Raw genomic sequence first — 22,079 nt, 5'->3', positions numbered from 1 at the left:
TCTCAGATCTCAAGGTTCATATATACAGTAGATATATCATAAGCTTTACATACCTTTGAGTCAATTATAGTGATCAAATATGGCCGTTATTCATCAGCAGAAAAATATGCCAATGAGGAGAAGGCTAAACACCTTCCAGTTTAGAAATCGTTCAGAGTTTCACACTTTAATAATACCCAGGTGGAAGGTGTTTGCTCCTGGATGTAAACTCCTAATGAAGCAGAGCATACATCCATGAAATGCGTTGAGACATCTCCACTGAGCAACTATTCGGTCAACATTAAAATGAAAATTAGATGATCCATATTTCTAGGGAAGTATAACAGAGAGCAATAGTGAATAGGTGATGGGTAGGGAGATGAATTGTTGAGGCAGAACTTACAAATGGAGACAAAGTGATAAATGATTTGCAGTTGTGAATGTTTTATATCTGTTTTTAGCATATTGTTAACAAATTTGTATTTTGATATGACATGGAATGTTGTGATTGGGTACCGTTAAAGTCTGTTTTTACTTACCTTATGCAAATTGACCAAATGGAATGCGGCACCTTATAGGCCAAGCAATCTTTTCAGTGTATTGGATAGAGCGGGAAACAGGTTCAAGCTTCTCCCGGGTTTCTATTGTTGTCTATGACCTTGTTTGGGAGATTTTCCCTCATGTCCTGTCAGGACAGAAAGTTAAGTAAAGTCTTTCCAATAAGGGCTCAGACAACAAAAAATGTTTTTAGTATAATAGAGAAGGTTAGAAGTTATGACAATGTTTTTATTGCTGTCCGTGCCTAGCTGTCCTGGATCTGTGCCACACCCCCATTCATTGTATGGGTGCCAGAGGGATAGGAAGTGTAGAAACATCTCCATAGTGGGGGTTACAGGCAGTAAAAAAAAAAACCCTAAAATAAATTGGAACCCTTCACTACTGTAAGTAAAACTAAAATTAAATTTTAAACACTAAATTCCAGGGTTGCCCTACTGATTCCAGCTCCATCCACCAGTGAGTGCTGAGCTGAAACAAGCATGCAAATAGCAACCGAAGACTTTATTACTGCACCGGTGTCATGCTTGCTCCAGGTCAGAGGCTCACCAGGTAGAAAATGCAGGCTCAGCATGACTTACTCATAAGCTACATCTTTAAAAACCAGGTTTGCAATGACAACCCCAATAATATCCCCACCACCATCATAGCATACATCTACTGCACCAACCAGCCTTTCATAAATATCAAAATCAAACAAAAATGAGCAAAAAGATTCATTGCAAATGCAAATGTAGCAGCAGGAGTAGTGAAATAGGAAAAAAGTAAACATCAGAATGTTTTCAAACACAACAACTGAGCTTAAGAACAAAATTACTATATCCTTTTCAACCTCTAGCCTCGGGGTAAGGACCCTCACCATTAGCATCACTGCATCATTAGCATCACATAGCCAACTGTCAGTGCTGTGCAGAATTTTTTATGGAATGATATTGAATAAATAAAAACTTGTAGACACAAATATATATTTCTGTGCTCCAAAGGACAGGCTAAACCACAGAAAAGCTTACGTTGCAACTGATATTTCAGTAATTTACATGATGCACAAAAGGGAAGACTAAACATGTTGAAAAGAGTAAGTCTAAACTTACTAAAAATAAACAATTCCATTTCTGACATCATAGCAGTCTGTAAAGTACGCCTGATACTATCCAGAAGAACAAGCTTCCCAATGATAAGCAGAATCCCAGTTTATGTAATCAATGTCTCACAGCTGACACTAGGTTGCTGACTCAGAGGAACCGACATCTCTGCAATAAAAATGACAGTGGTGACAAAGGCTGAATCATCATGTACATACATAGATTGTCTCTGTATAGGCTGCATTCAAATGAAAGGACACATGGCTGTTTTTTATTTTTTATAATCGATTATGTCGATTAGTTGTTGCAGCCCTATATATATGTGTGTGTGCTTTCATAGAAGGTGCTTTAAAAAACATGACAGGTTATCTTAATAACACCCCTTTTGACCCTTCTGTCTATTGGTCCTTCTCTCCTTCCTCCCAGGATGCAGTGCTCAGCCACCAGGTACAAGCACCTGTGGGAGGGAAAAAGACCATTGACCATGTGTAAGCTCAGACACAGACCAAGATGGAGCACACAGAGGATTAACATTCAGGGGAAGGCAGGCTTTAATATGAGAGAGGAGTAGTGCCCCATCAAGAGGACCTTTCATTTAGAGCAAATGCTATAAGTCTTATCAGACAGAATGAAAACAATGCACTATGCTGTTAACTGCAGCCCTTCAGCAAAAATGTTGACCATATTGCCTGATTAACAGACAGCCACTAGATGGAGAATCTACAAACCACTATAATCATCAAACCTGACAAATATGTTCATCTAAAATCCAAATCTGCAAAAAATCAAAACTCTTTGATAATGCAATTTAATTGTCCTTAAAGGTGTTGGGCAACATATACTCAATTGGACAGCAAAGCCCAACTCCAGCATTTTGGTCCCTAAGCCCACACACTCACCCCGCCATGATTTTAAAAAATCTAACTATACATACTTTTTTTCCTGCAGGCTCCAGGCCAGTTCAGTGATGTCACAGGTCCCTATTGTCAAACGTTAAAGATATCCTATCGCACTCCAGACCGACATATCGCTTCTTGCAACTGTGGTGGGTACTGAAATAACCAGCGGATGGTGCCGCAAAGACAGTAGAGGTAATGAGGTCACCAGCACACCAAGGTCCAAATGATCAATCTGTCCTTTATTGATGTTAGATAAATACGCTATCACAAAAGATCGCAACGTTTCCAAACCAATGTGGTCCCTTCAGTGACCTCATATTGTTTTGCCTGATGAAGGGACCACACTATATAACGGATGGATTGATAATGTGGACCTCTGTGTGCTAGTGACCTCATTACCTCTACAGGTCCTTATTGTTCTCCTCTGTTGGTGGCGTTCCTTACTTCTGGCCAGCATTGCACTCCTATAATGACATGTGAGTACCCTGCTGTCCAGAAGTACTGTGAGCCCAAGGTGATGTGATAACGGTCTTCCAGGGGATGTATTCATGATTGCCTGGACTCACAAGAAATTACTGGGCAGTATTCAACCTGAAGAAGGATCAGAACTGGATCAGAGAGAACAGTGAGCTTTACTAGGTCAGTGTGGATGTTACAGGGACGGTTGATGTTGGGGTTACAGGGAAGTTAGGTCAGTGTTAATGTTACAGGTTGAGTTAGTGTTGGGGTCGCAGGGAGGACTAGTGTTGGGGTTACAGGTAGAGTTAATGTAAAGGAGTTACAGGTTGAGTTAGTGTTGGGGTCACAGGTAGAGTTAGTGCTGGGGTCACAGGGATAACTAGTGTTGGGGTTACAGGTAGGGTTAGTGTTGGGGTCACAGGGGGGATTAATGTTGGGGTTACAGGTAGGGTTAGTGTTGGGGTCTCAGGGAGGACTAGTGTTGGGGTTACAGGTAGGGTTAGTGTTGGGGTCACAGGGAGGACTAGTGTTGGGGTTACAGCTAGGGTTAGTGTTGGGGTCAAAGGGAGGACACGTGTTTGGAGTTACAGGTAGGGTTAGTGTTGGGGTCACAGGGAGGACTAGTGTTGGGGTTACAGCTAGGGTTAGTGTTGGGGTCAAAGGGAGGACATGTGTTTGGAGTTACAAGTAGGGTTAGTGTTGGGGTCACAGGGAGGACTAGTGTTGGGGTCACAGGGGGGATTAATGTTGGGGTTACAGGTAGGGTTAGTGTTGGGGTCTCAGGGAGGACTAGTGTTGGGGTTACAGGTAGGGTTAGTGTTGGGGTCACAGGGAGGACTAGTGTTGGGGTTACAGGTAGGGTTAGTGTTGGGGTCAAAGGGAGGACACGTGTTTGGAGTTACAGGTAGGGTTAGTGTTGGGGTCACAGGGAGGACTAGTGTTGGGGTTACAGCTAGGGTTAGTGTTGGGGTCAAAGGGAGGACATGTGTTTGGAGTTACAAGTAGGGTTAGTGTTGGGGTCACAGGGAGGACTAGTGTTGGGGTCACAGGGAGGACTAGTGTTGGGGTTACAGCTAGGGTTAGTGTTGGGGTCAAAGGGAGGACATGTGTTTGGAGTTACAGGTAGGGTTAGTGTTGGGGTCACAGGGAGGACTAGTGTTGGGGTTATAGGTAGGGTTACTGTTGAGGTCACAGGAAGGATAAGTGTTGGGGTTACAGGCAGGGTTAGTATAAAGGGGTTACAGGGAGAGTTAGTGTGAGGGTTATTGTTGGGGTTAGAGAAATAATTGTAGTTACATGGAGGGATACTGTTAAGTGTTACAGGAAGGATTGGTGTCATGGTCATTATTAGGGTCACAGGAAGGGTTTAGTGTGAGAGCTAGAGTTAGGGTTTGAAATAGGGCTGGTGTGAGGGAAGCACAAGGTAGGATATCCCTCTTAGTTCTGAATATTAAACTACCAGTGCCGAACTCTCACCACCATAAGCTAAAGCATTGTGTGCAATGCCATCACTACCCTGATGAAGACACATGTGTTTGTGTGTGTTATGCACTAGTTGTTAGTCCCTAAAGATTCAGGAAATCAGCAGCAGTGCACATACAGTAGGTATATCCAAGTCTAATAGATCATACTGCCCAAGACCAAGCCCAGGTCTTGTCCAGTCTTTGCAGGTACATCTAAATTAAAATACATTTTTACATTATCTTTCTTGGTAAATAAACGTTTGTTTCTTCGCAAAGTATAATAAGATTTTTTTTTAAATCTGTAGCGGTTTCCTGTGCTGGGAAATAATAGTTTTTGCTTTTAATATGTACATCGTAGTGAAGTTAATAAAACATGGTTAACCTTCTTTCAGCTAAATACTAGAAACGAGCATAACTGTTTGTTGTGTACATTTTACACATCTAAGCGGTTTTCTTTTAAGTCAGTTAAATCTTGGTTGACCAAGATGTCATTATATTTAAAACAAAATGGAACCAAGCCCCTGAGATTTTATGTGCATTGTTTTGATAAATATCTTTTGAGGGTTTGACCTAATTACAACAAAATAGAAGCTGTTCAGCGCCCCTAACACCTTTATGAAGACAAAAGACCACAGGCAGGAAATGCAATGTAAAAAAAAAATAAAAAAAAAATGCTTTGAGCATTCTCTTGTATAATACAGTGCAATGTATTTCCATCTATAGCTGGCTTGTATAAAACCATTCACATGCTAATGGCTCAACAAGCTGCCCTTTTTTTTTACATGTAAAGCAGAAATCTAGGCCTTCTCAAGCTGTTGTCGGATTTCAGCCAAAACAGAATCTAGATTTCCTTTTCCGATAGAGAAAAAAAAAAAAAACAACAGGATACAGAAATGCACTTTAAATGAACACACACACATGTATTCTCTGCTATGCGAGTGCTCTGCATATTACAGGGGGGAAAAACAAGAGTTATTAACATATTCACCCCCACACCACCTCTTGTGTGGATGGATTATATCTACATATGAGTAGAATGCATACTTTTCCCATAAATTAGAAATTCTAATCAGGCTGTTATATAGTGTCTTCGGGTAAGATTATACCCGGCTCCTAACAATACAAGCCATTATCCATTTATGGCTCTGCTATATTACGCTTCGCTCTGATTTACATTCTTTACAGAGCTCTAGGATAATCACTAAGTATTGTTCGGGTGATGGGACAACATTTTTGTAGCCTGCGTGGCGTGTCAAACGTGCAAGAAAGTTACTGTGCTGTGATGGGAGACACAAATATACTTTATAGACATCAATTTTGCACCATACACTGTACAAGGACATAATACTTTGCTTCTATCCAAAAATGGATCAACTACTGTACTCAGTTTTTAATAATCCCGTGAGCAGGGCCCTCCTTACCATCTTGTCTTGATTTGTATGTCTTTCTTATATTGTAAAGCGCTGCGCAAACTGTTGGCGCTATATAAATCCTGTAAAATAATAATAATGTAAAGGATCGAGCTTACCCTGATATATGGAGAGATTCCTCAGCTGTACAATTTCTTGCAAACTATTCATCCATAAACACTAATCAAGAAAATTGTGCAACTGCAACAGGAAATGATGGTACATGGCGTTGATGTGCGTCTTCTAGTCACATGTCATGCGTATTCATTTATTACTGTACGTCTGCAAAATAGACACTCCAAAAATACAGATTGTATAATGACTGAAAAATTCCAGTTCCATTTTCCCGCTGACATCTGTTGCCAGGATTACTTTTCTAAAAGTTCACAGGACTTTTCTTAAACAAACGACTCATTCAAAATTGCACGCACTTAGTATTCCTGGCCTACTGTAGGAAAAGCAAGACAGTGCAAACACTGATGATGGGGAGTGTAGTGCGTCAGACTCATTTCTGTTAGAAGGAATATCAACTAAGACCCGTCTGACCCTTCTGTGTTTAAAGTAAGTTTATTTATTATTGGTATTTATATAGCACTGACAGTTTACGCAGACGCTCCACACATAAATCCCTGCCCTCAAGGAGCTTACGTTGTAAGGTCCCTATCTCACATGCGTTGCGCTTTTGAGTGTGACTTTTGCATCTACATCACAAAATATACACAAAAAACACCCAAAATGAATGACAAATAAAAAGTAAATCATGCACCTGAAAATTATTCATGATTCACATAGGTTAAAAAAATCTAAAACATGACTGTCATTGCTATGGGTAACTAAGGTTGCCACCCATCCAGGATTCACCCAGACAGTCCGGGTTTGGAATTCTGTGCCCGGGTGTCAGCCCACCTCACACCCCGGCACATTATTAAAACCGTACTTGTGGCTGCCTAAGAACGCCGCATGCTGTTGGGTGCCGGCGCTTCACTTGTAGGCGTGGCTGAGCCTAGTCCCTCCTTTTGTTTCTCTCCTCCACGGCCGTGCGAGGGACTAGGAGGTAGTGACATCTGACAGAGAGAGAAAGAGAAATCATCGTCCGGATCCACCATGCACTGTATGGGTCACCTGGGACCAATTCGCCGGCACTGGCACATCGCCTTCTTCTTCTGGCCAAACACCTGGTGAGACACCACATCCTAGACAGCCCACCTGAGAGATGCACAGATGCATAGTCCACCTGAGAGTACGCACACCCACCTGAGAGACGCACAGACGCATAGTCCACCTGAGAGCTGCACAGTCCACATCAGAGTACGCACACCCACCTGAGAGCCACATAGCCCACCTGCACAGAGCCTGCACAGGCCCCCTGGAGACATCAGGGCCCCAACCCAGAACAACACAGAGTATGTAGCTTCATAATATTTTGTATTGCTGTATAATGTATTGCTGTAGTCCTCTATAGACTGTCCTCTTACTACCTCCCCTGGCTGTCTCTTCTTGTTTTTTCTCCTGGCTGCCTCTCCTCGCTCTCTCCTCTATATTCTCTGACCCAAACATTTGCTGCGCGCGGTGCTAGAGTGTTCAGGCTTCCCTTGCACAAAAGGTGGCAACCCTACCCGCAGCGTGTCCAATGAATGGGAAATGATATAAAACAACTGAAATCTCCTATAATTTTCTACCTGACCCAATTACTGCAGAGACTTGGCTTGGTCTTTCACCCTTCAACTTTGCACTTTGTCTTCACAAACTACATACAATGGCAGGTCATCCATTTCTGTGAAAGACCTGTTGATTCTCTTGACATTCACAAAGCACCTAAAGCCAGCAAAACGTCTTCTTTGTATGAATCCAACATTGATTTTACAACACTCACAGTTATATCAGTGAAAATATCTGTGACCAACATGGTCTGTTTTTAGCATTGCCAAGACCTATAGAACACGACCACCCACATATCATGTTACTGTTGATAACACATTGTCCTGGCTTCCATTGCAATCTAGCTGGATCCTTACTGTTGCTGATGTCGTCATGTAAATTTAGAGATAGAATAGTCTACACTCCCTGTACAGTCTGTACACCTAGAATTAAACTGCTGGCACATTAGAGTGGCACAGTGGGCAAACTGTATTCTACATTTATTTGTCCAGACTTGGCCATAACCTCTGGTCTTGATAGTGTTATACTGAAGCTGGCCAAACACCGCTCAAACTTCAGCTGACTTGGCCAAAATTGAAGCAGTGAATGGCCCTGCTGGTACCACCGGGCTTGACAAAACTAATTTTGTCAAATGAAAAATTGTCGAAGGAGCCGGGTGGAAAATTGCTGGCCGAATAGTGACTGCAGCCAATCAGATGCAGTAGATGTAGGAATTGAAGCACCACACCAATTACAATAGGCCAGTTACAACTTAATTTCATTAGGATCTGGGGACAATCGAGTAGAATAGCCAACTCGTTTCGGGGGTCCAAAAACACTCCCTACATCAGGGCCTGGAAATCATGAACCAAAATCTCTGCTGCTTAAAACTTGTATTGAACTGTGATGGGAAAGCTTCTGGCTTGTCAGCAGCAACATCAGATGCAGTCACTGTTCTGGTATTCTGATAGCGGCGGGTGCCTGATGTAGAAATGAAAGCCGTCCATTTGTGCTCTTTAACATGGATGGAGGAATCTGAAACCTATGCAGACCCTATCTGCACGGGGTTTGCATTTTCTCCCTGTGCTTGTTTTGGTTTCCTCTGTGTGCTCTGGTTTCCTCACACTCTCCAAAGACACATTGGAAGGTTAATGGGCTCCTGTCCAAATTGGTCCTCATATGTATGCATGCGAGATAGGGACCTTAGATTCTAAGCTCCTTGGACTGATGTGATTGTGCACTGTCATTGCATGTAAATTGATGCGTAAATTGTCGGCGCTATAAAAATACCTGTAATAAATCATGGCCAGCACAAGGCTAGCAGATCTACCAGGGCAGGAGGAAGGCAAATGGACCACCGGGCCAGGTAGCATGAATTCAGCCCCCGTGACCAATATTACAAACTAAGACTGCACTTCACTTTAATGTTTATTTTTCTATAAAATCTTAGAAGGAGGTGAAAGAAAAAACAAGCAAAGGTTACAACGTATTTGTACATTCCAGTGTCAGGTTATGAAAGCACAGAAAGCAAATACTGAGTTTGTTTGTTTCCTGCATTGGCTTCTTGGATAAGCTGCATAGCTAGCAAATATCAGGCATTGTAAGACCATCCTTAGCAAAGCTACACACAGACCCAGGCCATTATCAATTATATTTGTAAGTCTGGAATGAAGTGAGAATTTCGGGACCTAGTAGTAGGAGAGAATATTTCACTCACACCTTATGAATGTGCACGGTCCCTTCTATCAGTAGAAGACAGACAGACAGCCATGACACCATTCATCTCAGCAGTGCACCTTACAGACATTTTGATAGTTGTTCGATGGTGAGGAAATTCTGAGGATCGATTCCACTCTTCTAATGTCTGTCTTTTCTGTTGGTCATACTTTGGGAGTTTGGAGCACTGTTAGCTTTGCTATTTGAAACGTCATACAAACACTCGAAGGGCTATAAACAAATGGCTTATCTCAGCATCGTGAAGGTAAACATTCAGAATTACACCAAAAATTCCCAACTGCATGGTCTAACATTAAGATGATTCTGGTTCCCCGAGTTCATCTACTTCCACAGAACAGGACCCATCTGTCTGACTAAAATATGAATATGTCAGTAATTTTCATATCAGATAATCCAAATGCTGTCAATTATAATATTGTTCTTTTTATTAAGTAGATGCAGTGACGGAACTATCACAATAGCTACCCAGGTGGCTGCTATGGGGGCCCGTGCACAGGGGGGCACGGCCAGGATGAGGAACAAAGGGGCCTCCCTGATGCCGTGCAGGCTGCTTGGGTTGCTATAGCATGGCGGGCTATCGGCTGTCACAGGCAGCTGTGAGGAGGAACGTGTCAGTGATCTGTGCAGCGGCGCGTTCCTCGTCACAGCCGGTGCTAAGTCAGCGACAGCTAGCAGCTGTGGAAGAGGAGGCTGGGCCCGACGTCGGCAGTGGAGGAGGCGGGCTTCGACGTTGGCAGGGGAGGAGGTGGTACCCGCCAGCGAACGTGGAGGAGGAGCCCGGTGGTGGAGGAGGCTGAAAGTGGATCGGGGCTGACAGGTAAGAGGTGTGCAGGGGTGTGACCAGCCACCTAAGACCCTGCAGAGCCCACCATAGTCTATGGTGGGCTCTGCAGGGTCACTCTCAGGTGGGTTCTGCAAGGGGCGTAACTAGAAATCACAGGGCCCCATACAAAATTTTGCTATGGGGCCCTGTAAATTTCTAGTTATGCCCCTGAGTAGATGTAAACCCTAATTAGATGACATTTAGCTTGCTCTGTGTATCATAGACAATTGCCTCTTTTCTATGCCTCTGTTAGAAACAAAAGCCACATCGTGTATATGTGTATACACCAGGCATTGCTGCTTGACATTGCTCAGGATGGGTTTCCTGATGGTGACAACTGCAGAACATGCCTGCACTATTCAATCTCCGCCGGTAGCGCATGTGACGGTGACAACGTACAGGACCAACTAAAAGACAAACACAGAGCCTTGTCACCTATAACAGGGAAAGCTTGAACAAAGACCTTCATGGCAGGATCACCAAGTATTACTTTAAAGCAGAACTCCAGTCAAAATCATCATTAACCCCTGCAGTGAGGCTACCACACCCACCCACACATATACTGGAAGGTTCAGGTAAGTCTAACTTTTTTTTAGTTTAGTCCCTAAATGAAAATTACCAGTTTACCCCACTGCAAGGGTTAATATTTGTTTTCCGCAAAGTTGTCCTTTAATGAAAGTTGTATATTTAAAAACGCTGAAATTACTTTTTCAAATACATCAATATTTTTAAAATTAGAAGGTATGTTGGTGGTTGGGGTTACGTCTACTTTACGGGTGGGCTGTAGACTGACGTTCTCTTACCTTCCGAAACATAACTAGCTAAACCGCACTTATTCTAAGCTTTATATGTGCAGTGAATGCCAACAAAGACACAAAGACAGAAGTAGCGCAAATAACTACCCTTTGATAATTAAGCAGCATTACAACCCATCGATGTTTATCTAAATACCACAAGACTACACGTTCCATGCATCTACTTTGTGCCGAATTCTTCAACCAGTTCCACACAGCTAGTAAGCAAAACCCATCCCTTGACACCCTGCGGTATAGATCTGTAGAAATACTGACGATCAGAGTTTCCATGAGACAATACGTAAAGCTGAAAAATGTGGATGGAAAGGTAGAACATTTTGTTTCCTCATTATCAGTAAACATGATGAGCGAGACCAACCAACTGTGCTTAAAATGTCTCCCATGTATCAATTTTCTACGGCTCTAGATCAAGTTATAACACATCAGCAGAAAATAAATCCAAACTGGAACTGCTGTATTTTTCTTGAAGACATTTCGCTGGTCATCCAAATAGCTTTCTCAATTCTGAATCGGGAAAGCTAGTCGGATAACCAGCAAAGCGTCTTTAAAAAATTACAGCAACTCCAATCGTCTTGATTTATTTTCTGCAGACATACTCATGACCTGAATGAATGAGAACCTTCACAGACACGTTATAACATGCTTATGTAAAGTGTTCTTGTAGGATGTACCCTTAGTATATTATTTTCTACCACACTAACACAACAACATGCTGACTGTAAAACTAGTCCACCACCAAAACAATCAACGAGTTAACATTGCACATATATGAAATCTCTTGCAAGTGAAATAAAAATATTTTCTTCTGACGCCATGCTTTCTCAGTGGGGCCATCTATAAAGCAATGGAATATGGTGAATCATCTGCAGTATGTAAGCAATTTACGGTTTTCCCTTATTACTTATAACATACAAAATCGTTAGAGGGGAAAAAAAAATTAAAATTAAAGACAGATTTTTTACCCTGCTTTCTTTATGCCGCTCTATTCTCATAGTCATTTTCAATAAAACTGCTGACTGGTGAACCTGTGGTTTAATAGTGATAGTGAAAGATGTGCCATAAAACTATGCATGATTCCTGGAATATGCCTCCGAAATGGGATGCCAATAAGGAAATGCTCAGACAGTCATGTTTATTGCTGTACATATGTACCTGCGTTATCCAAAGGGAAAAATATATAACATATACTCCACCTCTCTGTGCTTGAAGACACAGTTACATAATACTGACAAGGCTTGACCAGACTGGAAAGCAGGCTGCTAAAATGCCCAACGCCTTTGCAGCTGGCCCTTAACCTTTGTGTGAGTCCTTTCTGATGTAATCAGAGCAAGCATACGACACCCTCACTGCACTGAGACTTCAGTGTATATGAATTTGCATTCCCCCAATTAATAATAATAATAAAAAACTATTCCATACAACAACAGAATATTCCAGATCATCTTGTGATTATATATATAAGGGAGTATACAATAAAGCTGCCCATACAGCTTGCAATCATCGGACAAAAATTTCCAATCGATTATGGAACCGTCGTACGATTTTCGTACGTCGGCCCCATCCTGCCCCGACAATCGGACAGTTCGATTAGCGGCCTTTACCAGAGATCACCTGCACGATTTTCGTTTGCGCATGACCAGTGTTAATCGTGCGAATTTTGGCCTACGGGAACGCCACCAATCTTTGCGAAAATCGTACAATTCAACAGAAGTTTTCTAACCTGCTGGAAAGACAAAAGTTGTAGGATTGTACAGTATTTGTCATTGTACACTGCCCATCAACCTTACCAATATTGGACGAAAGCGCGATCGCATACGAAAATCGCCCGATATTCGTGAGGTGTGTGGGCACCTTAAGACACAAGCGTTACTGAGAGGTAAAAGCCTGAAGTCTAAATTTACCATCCAACAAGTTTAACATTTACGGCCCCATGAGAGGCTAAGGATGATAATACTGGTCAAGAGTTTTTCTCTTCAATAGGTAAATGTCCATTTAATACATGAAACTAAAGGTTGAATTGAAACTAATTTTACAGCTTCATGTTTCTACAGTCTATATTTTATCTGTGTTCCCAAAACTGAGCTCAAAAAAGTGTTTAGGCAGCCACAAACATTCAGGGTAACCATATAGGCTTGGGTGACCCAACTTGCAATAGATTTGACGTTATGAAGATATAAACAATATGGATGTCCTCTACCCCTGAAAATACCTGCATAATGCAAAGACCAAGGGAAAAGTCATAAACTTCATACACAGGCATGGTGTGATGTATCAATCAGTCTCTCACATCACCTTATGCACCCATTATAGTTATTTTGTTCCTTAATGATTCCTAAAACCCATTTGCTTTCATTCCACATCAGATGTCCTTCAATTATTTTCTTCAGCAATAATTATTCGCTGGACAACTTACCATTGCATGGAAATGTAGGTACATTGCAGGTAAGTTTGTTTTTTGCACTGTACGCAAAACCAATCATTAAGACAATAACACTTAGCAGCCTGCAGCAAGAATCTGAACTTCCATCAGAGGAGCATTATGTAGTCAGGTTCCCCCTGAGACAACGCTACTTCTATGAACAGCAATTCTTATTCATTAGAGCCCTTGTTACCTTGTGGCTGCTAGCGCTGTGCTAGATTTTGTTGACTGTGATTAATATCTCAAACAGTTTTATTTATCAATGTCCCTAAGCAAAATATCTACTCTTGTTGCTGTGAGCAACTAATCTGACGTATCCTTCCATGCTCCCACAATACAAAGTCACAATAAAAGGGATGCTTTACTTATTACAAGAATGAAGACACTGTCCCCAGAGACACATAAACACCCAAGGTTAAATTACTTTAATGTCACTTTCCTTTCATTCTCCCTTACTGCACTCACAAAATGCATAAACTGGTAGCTACATCAACATGTCTTCCCTCTAAAACAAATTCTGCAGAAGACGTACGTTTTAACGTTAAAATTTTTAAGTGGTAACATTTAGTCATTAAAAAGTTACAGGTGGCTTCATCTTTGTCAGATTCAGGCCAGGTTTACACCTAGGCGACACCTCACCGCACGGCAATCATGCATGGTTTCGCTGGGATTGCCGCGCGGGCAGGAGTCGCCAAGGTGTGAACCGATCGCGCTGTGAGTGCCATTATCGCGCAGTTTCCCGCCGCAATTCTGCCCGTGCTTCCGAACACGATCACGGCTAAAACAGCAGCACATCGTGTATTGCAAAAAAAAAGGTACTTGTACCTTTTTTCTGCGATTGCCGCGCGAATGTCACCCCATGACGCAATCGATGTCTGCAGTGTACAGGACTGCGCGATCCCGGGACGCGCATCCCGGCTGTTGTGCGGTGTAGTGCAGGTATGAACCTAGCCTAAGCCAACCATAATGATGGTCAAACCAGAAGTACGGTACATAAAACGATTAGTACGGAACACTCTTTAACTTGTGAAAGGTAATATAAATTGCACTCTGGGTATTGCACACATGCACCAAATTGTGCTTTGTGTAGCTGTATATTTTACTTGCAGTTCAAACAGTTGTCTATCTTCATCAAAGTTTTTGGGTGGCCTACACAAGGGCTGACAAGTGGCATTCTAAAAGTAGAGTTACTGCTCACCACTGCATAACGTGTGTGCATATAAAATATATATATATATATCTATATATATGGACCTCAGATAGTAGTAGCCTCAGATGGCATCTCACTGGGGGGGTAGCAGTATGGAGGACTAACAGCAATTTATATTGTACATACAATGGACGCCGCTACAAAACCCCACGTAGTACATTGATATAGGCTGCAGGTCTGAGGGTGACATTTGCCTAAAAATCAATGTTCCAGCCCAATGACAAAAAAAAAAAGTGGAGAAGGGTGAAGTTTAGCACAGATTGCAGTCAGCTGAGATATTTCGCAGCGCCATATTACATGGAATGTAACCTTTGAATACAATGACACTTTCTCGTCAGCTCTTCTTTCATTACCATAACATGCAATAAGATAATTTCCCCCAAACTGGCAATCAATCAGTTTACTTTTCTTGGCTTTTGTACGCAAATCAGGCCAAATAGTTGCACACAGCTGCACACACATCAATGGAAAAATGACTCTTGTTTCTTCTCGTCACATTTGTTTATGAATGTACACCTAAACTTATGTCGATTCAAATTTGGAGCAAGGTGGCCTTTTTCCATGAATGAAATGATCGGGCCCTGGTTTACACAGCCTCCCTTACATACTTAGCAATTATTTAAATAACAAAAGGCCAAGCTGACTCACTTTCAGTCATTCAGGGGCACGCCCTTTACTAAAAGAACTGCTCGCTCTATTGATGAGACCAGATGGGAAATATTGCAAAATTGTTTTATTATCACTGTCAATACGTGTACATATCATTGTAGGAATAACACTATAGAACCTATAATGAAATAAACAAAATGTGTTTAATGGAGTCCAACAGCTGTCCTAAGAGAAGTGAGCACGTGTTTGCTTCAAACATCCACAAAAACCAGAGAACGTTCCTTTTGTCATATTCTCCTCAACACAACTACTTGTTTAAAGTCAACACAAGTTTATATTTTATTTTACTTTACTTTAGTATATTGTATATGTGCACATATATGTAGTATATCGGCATATTGTATATGTGTACATATATGTAGTATATCGGCATATTGTATATGTGTACATATATGTAGTATATCGGCATATTGTATATGTGTACATATATCTAGTATATCAGTATATTGTATATGTGTACATATATGTAGTATATCGGCATATTGTATATGTGTACATATTGGAACGCCACCAATCTTTGCGAAAATCGTACAATTCAACAGAAGTTTTCTAACCTGCTGGAAAGACAAAAGTTGTAGGATTGTACAGTATTTGTCATTGTACACTGCCCATCAACCTTACCAATATTGGACGAAAGCGCGATCGCATACGAAAATCGCCCGATATTCGTGAGGTGTGTGGGCACCTTAAGACACAAGCGTTACTGAGAGGTAAAAGCCTGAAGTCTAAATTTACCATCCAACAAGTTTAACATTTACGGCCCCATGAGAGGCTAAGGATGATAATACTGGTCAAGAGTTTTTCTCTTCAATAGGTAAATGTCCATTTAATACATGAAACTAAAGGTTGAATTGAAACTAATTTTACAGCTTCATGTTTCTACAGTCTATATTTTATCTGTGTTCCCAAAACTGAGCTCAAAAAAGTGTTTAGGCAGCCACAAACATTCAGGGTAACCATATAGGCTTGGGTGACCCAACTTGCAATAGATTTGACGTTATGAAGATATAAACAATATGGATGTCCTCTACCCCTGAAAATACCTGCATAATGCAAAGACCAAGGGAAAAGTCATAAACTTCATACACAGGCATGGTGTGATGTATCAATCAGTCTCTCACATCACCTTATGCACCCATTATAGTTATTTTGTTCCTTAATGATTCCTAAAACCCATTTGCTTTCATTCCACATCAGATGTCCTTCAATTATTTTCTTCAGCAATAATTATTCGCTGGACAACTTACCATTGCATGGAAATGTAGGTACATTGCAGGTAAGTTTGTTTTTTGCACTGTACGCAAAACCAATCATTAAGACAATAACACTTAGCAGCCTGCAGCAAGAATCTGAACTTCCATCAGAGGAGCATTATGTAGTCAGGTTCCCCCTGAGACAACGCTACTTCTATGAACAGCAATTCTTATTCATTAGAGCCCTTGTTACCTTGTGGCTGCTAGCGCTGTGCTAGATTTTGTTGACTGTGATTAATATCTCAAACAGTTTTATTTATCAATGTCCCTAAGCAAAATATCTACTCTTGTTGCTGTGAGCAACTAATCTGACGTATCCTTCCATGCTCCCACAATACAAAGTCACAATAAAAGGGATGCTTTACTTATTACAAGAATGAAGACACTGTCCCCAGAGACACATAAACACCCAAGGTTAAATTACTTTAATGTCACTTTCCTTTCATTCTCCCTTACTGCACTCACAAAATGCATAAACTGGTAGCTACATCAACATGTCTTCCCTCTAAAACAAATTCTGCAGAAGACGTACGTTTTAACGTTAAAATTTTTAAGTGGTAACATTTAGTCATTAAAAAGTTACAGGTGGCTTCATCTTTGTCAGATTCAGGCCAGGTTTACACCTAGGCGACACCTCACCGCACGGCAATCATGCATGGTTTCGCTGGGATTGCCGCGCGGGCAGGAGTCGCCAAGGTGTGAACCGATCGCGCTGTGAGTGCCATTATCGCGCAGTTTCCCGCCGCAATTCTGCCCGTGCTTCCGAACACGATCACGGCTAAAACAGCAGCACATCGTGTATTGCAAAAAAAAAGGTACTTGTACCTTTTTTCTGCGATTGCCGCGCGAATGTCACCCCATGACGCAATCGATGTCTGCAGTGTACAGGACTGCGCGATCCCGGGACGCGCATCCCGGCTGTTGTGCGGTGTAGTGCAGGTATGAACCTAGCCTAAGCCAACCATAATGATGGTCAAACCAGAAGTACGGTACATAAAACGATTAGTACGGAACACTCTTTAACTTGTGAAAGGTAATATAAATTGCACTCTGGGTATTGCACACATGCACCAAATTGTGCTTTGTGTAGCTGTATATTTTACTTGCAGTTCAAACAGTTGTCTATCTTCATCAAAGTTTTTGGGTGGCCTACACAAGGGCTGACAAGTGGCATTCTAAAAGTAGAGTTACTGCTCACCACTGCATAACGTGTGTGCATATAAAATATATATATATATATCTATATATATGGACCTCAGATAGTAGTAGCCTCAGATGGCATCTCACTGGGGGGGTAGCAGTATGGAGGACTAACAGCAATTTATATTGTACATACAATGGACGCCGCTACAAAACCCCACGTAGTACATTGATATAGGCTGCAGGTCTGAGGGTGACATTTGCCTAAAAATCAATGTTCCAGCCCAATGACAAAAAAAAAAAGTGGAGAAGGGTGAAGTTTAGCACAGATTGCAGTCAGCTGAGATATTTCGCAGCGCCATATTACATGGAATGTAACCTTTGAATACAATGACACTTTCTCGTCAGCTCTTCTTTCATTACCATAACATGCAATAAGATAATTTCCCCCAAACTGGCAATCAATCAGTTTACTTTTCTTGGCTTTTGTACGCAAATCAGGCCAAATAGTTGCACACAGCTGCACACACATCAATGGAAAAATGACTCTTGTTTCTTCTCGTCACATTTGTTTATGAATGTACACCTAAACTTATGTCGATTCAAATTTGGAGCAAGGTGGCCTTTTTCCATGAATGAAATGATCGGGCCCTGGTTTACACAGCCTCCCTTACATACTTAGCAATTATTTAAATAACAAAAGGCCAAGCTGACTCACTTTCAGTCATTCAGGGGCACGCCCTTTACTAAAAGAACTGCTCGCTCTATTGATGAGACCAGATGGGAAATATTGCAAAATTGTTTTATTATCACTGTCAATACGTGTACATATCATTGTAGGAATAACACTATAGAACCTATAATGAAATAAACAAAATGTGTTTAATGGAGTCCAACAGCTGTCCTAAGAGAAGTGAGCACGTGTTTGCTTCAAACATCCACAAAAACCAGAGAACGTTCCTTTTGTCATATTCTCCTCAACACAACTACTTGTTTAAAGTCAACACAAGTTTATATTTTATTTTACTTTACTTTAGTATATTGTATATGTGCACATATATGTAGTATATCGGCATATTGTATATGTGTACATATATGTAGTATATCGGCATATTGTATATGTGTACATATATGTAGTATATCGGCATATTGTATATGTGTACATATATCTAGTATATCAGTATATTGTATATGTGTACATATATGTAGTATATCGGCATATTGTATATGTGTACATATATGTAGCATATCGGCATATTGCTGTTTGTGAATTCGCTAGGGAGGGTCCTCCTCACTATTTGCGCAGGTGACCATTGTCCCTGAGACGTAAGGTTTAGGGAAACTTTTTGAGTAGTTACCAGAGATAAAGGGCTAAATGAAACAGATTCCCCCATACACAATAACAGTGTTGATGGATGAATGTCCCGCTGTGTCTTTTGTATTCTGACAGTGGATGCCTTCCTTGTCAGAATACATGAACAGTGCTTGCAACTGATTAGCTGCAGTCACTGTTCGGCCATAGATTTTTGACCCTATCCTGCATCCAGGGACAATCATCTATCCCAAGTTGCATGTAATTGTACCATGTAGGACTGCATGCGGACTGCCCCTGTCACCCTGACATTAACTTTAATGGGTACAGTGACCGCACCTGAATGGGGACACCTGTGAATCCTGATGCAGGAATTGGCAAGTTCTTGCCGCAGGAGTCCCAGATTTCAGCAGGGCTTTAGAATACTGATGAATTCTGTGAATCAGCCAAATTTCTCACAGTGTATGGCCAGTGTAACTTATCCGAAGTGTGACAACAGGTCTGGTGACAACTGTCTAAGATGAGACTTCCCCTCACAAATGCATCTGCTGTTACCCTCTCATTGACGTCAATAGGTACAGCAGGGACACCTGGGATTACCTGCCACAGGAATTGGTAGGTTCTTGCTGCAGGATTCCCAGGATGCAGCAGGGCCCTAAAATTTCAGATTTCTGTGAATCAGCCAAATTTCTACCAGTGTAACTCATCCAAAGAGTGACAACAGTTCTGGTGACAACTGTCTAAGAGGGGACTTCCCCTCAGTTTGGATAGGTTTCCTCTCGTGTGCTGTTGCATCTCCAGGACAGGAATTGAAGGCAAATCAGGACATAGACTGCAAGAAATAACCTGATAGGTGTTAAACTTTAAATAGTTCTGCCTGTCCAGTCTTTTCTTCCCCGCCACCCGTCTGATGAGCCTTTCATTTGGATACATTGTACAGCCACCTTTCATTGTAATCAGGATTACTACTGCAATGTTATAACTGCTGTGTGCCATGGTGTTTTGTAAAGGAGACCATCCAAAATAGCTGGTAGAGATTGTTCATTTATCTGTTATGTCAATATTTCAATAAAAAATATAAAACAGGTAAGTTATACATATGTACGCCTATGCATACGTCGTACATGCGTTTTAATTAGTAAAAGAGCTACCACTTGCAATAATGAATCAAACCAGGATCAGAGCACTAGAAATAAAACGTAATCTCCATTCTCCGTCCAGTATAAAAGAATGGAGGGTGTCAGGATACTGATTAAGTAACATGTGATGAGTATAGTTGCAATCACACAATGCCTGGTTTCACTTTGTACACATTGTTACACTGGAGCGTCACCTCTCAGGATCATAGTTTGTCTATCAGATTGAATGAAATATTTAGACAACAGTGGCTTGTGTTTACCTGCTCATTCCGGTTTGCTCTGACCCCCCTCGATGATGTCACAATATTCCCAACTGCCCAGAAACTCACTCAGATGAGAGAATCCCATTATTCCTGCAGCGATCATTGTTAATTATCAGGACGGTCTGAGCACCTATCTATCATTCTGCTATTTTTACCCGTGCACCTTTTTTTTTTGTGTCGTGTAGTTCACACTTACCACACTTGTTTCCAATTTATACCAGGCTGTCACAAGTAAACAACAGCTCCTTTTAAAATAGACATTTCAAGATCATTATAATAAAGTAGTGATAGGTCTCCTTCACTGCAGCTTAGTATAAAGAGTCTCCAAACAGAAATAAATAAAAAATAAAACTTATTTCCACAAAACCAGGACATGAAAAATAAATCAAAATGATCATTTTTGTATATCAGGAATCAATCCAGCCTCTAATATACATGTCATTCACTGATTGTTATAAGAAATATAAAGTTTGTTTTCTTTCACTTTGTTATAATTGTTGCTCAGAAACCTGCAGCAGAAATGAAACTGATACAATGTATGAGATGAATGTTCAGAAATAAAAATCAAGAAAAGATACACTGACCAGTCCTGCAAGATTACAAACATATATAATATATGTATATATCTATATATCTATATATATATATATAATATATATATATATGAAATGTGTGACTTATTTTTTACACTTAGAGATAAAGAGATGAAGCAATTACCATTTCTTTTCTTTCCTGGACTTATTTTCAACTCATTAGCAAACTTGCTTTTCTTTTCACTTGCAATCCACCCATTCCTATTGTGTTTACTTGATATATAAAAAAAAGGCATTTCTGGAGGTGGGGGAGGGTGTGTAAAAAGTTGATGTTTTGTTACACTCAGAAGCATGGTCTGCCAGCAGCTGACTACATTTCCCAGGCTCCCTCGCTCTCCCCCCTCCTCCTGCTCTGATCAATAGAGCTTATTTGAATAATCTGTGAGTTTTTTGGACTCAGGCCAATCAGCTGTCAGGAACCCATGATAAATCGCAATGCATTATTGATAATCATAATTACAGCGACATGCGCATTTCCACCTGAAGGGGGGTAATTACCCGACTCTTGGAATTTGTTGTGAAGAAGGAAATAATTGGCACTATTTGGCTCCTGATGCACGGACCATGTCGAGGCGCAAGCAGGCGAACCCCCAGCACCTCAACTCGGAGGGGCAGCTGTTGGAAGCGAGCGGTGAGTGCGGGGCAGCGGGCACGGTGGCACCGGGGGTGCCTTTTTCTTTTCTTTTTTTTTTTCAGCACTTTTTCTATGTTCGGGTGGACGCGGCTCCTCTTGACCCTTCCGACTGACCATGCACAACATGGCTCGTATCTGGGCAGCCATCTATGATGTGCTCGGCACGGCCGGCGATCTCCGCTGAGATACCTGTCGGAGCTGCGTTTTGCAGCACTTTATCGCTTGTATCAATGTAACAAGTTTATAGTTACTGTACCGAGCGGAGGATGAGCGCTCCCATACGGGGGATCTCGTGTGTCCCAGCCCGGAGACGAGGACCGCCACCTGCAAATGGACTTTAACACTGTGATGGGGATACCAGATCTCCCTGCAGGCTGCCTGTCCGACCCTGGATCTGATACCATGTGACCCTGGGGGGGATACTGGAAGCATGGAGGGGGGGTCCCCAAAATACACCCAGCTTCCATGTGTCTGTACCTCTCGTATCATCCGTGCCATCTCGCATCTTGTTTTTATCACTTTAAATGTCTCTTTTGCACATCACACAAATCGGATAAATATTTAGGTGTGTGTGTGTGTTTAAAAAAA

At 41.5% G+C, this 22,079-nt stretch overlaps 1 protein-coding gene across 1 annotated transcript in view; it reads left to right on the top strand.

Annotated features, from left to right (window-relative positions):
* Window positions 1–21,330: 21,330 nt before the first annotated feature.
* Window positions 21,331–22,079, top strand: part of SALL4 (spalt like transcription factor 4) — an 8,544-nt gene continuing 7,795 nt past the window's right edge. Inside the window, exon 1 of the mRNA XM_018566958.1 lies at window positions 21,331–21,488. Coding sequence (XP_018422460.1) covers window positions 21,422–21,488 — 67 coding nt within the window. The 5' untranslated portion in view covers window positions 21,331–21,421. The remainder of the gene's footprint in view (window positions 21,489–22,079) is intronic.

The sequence above is a fragment of the Nanorana parkeri genome, unplaced genomic scaffold (genome assembly GCF_000935625.1).
Source record: "Nanorana parkeri isolate BGI_ZX_2015 unplaced genomic scaffold, ASM93562v1 scaffold992, whole genome shotgun sequence".
NCBI lineage: Eukaryota > Metazoa > Chordata > Amphibia > Anura > Dicroglossidae > Nanorana > Nanorana parkeri.
Note: the sequence above shows the minus strand (reverse complement) of the source record. Positions and strands in the feature narration are given on the sequence as shown.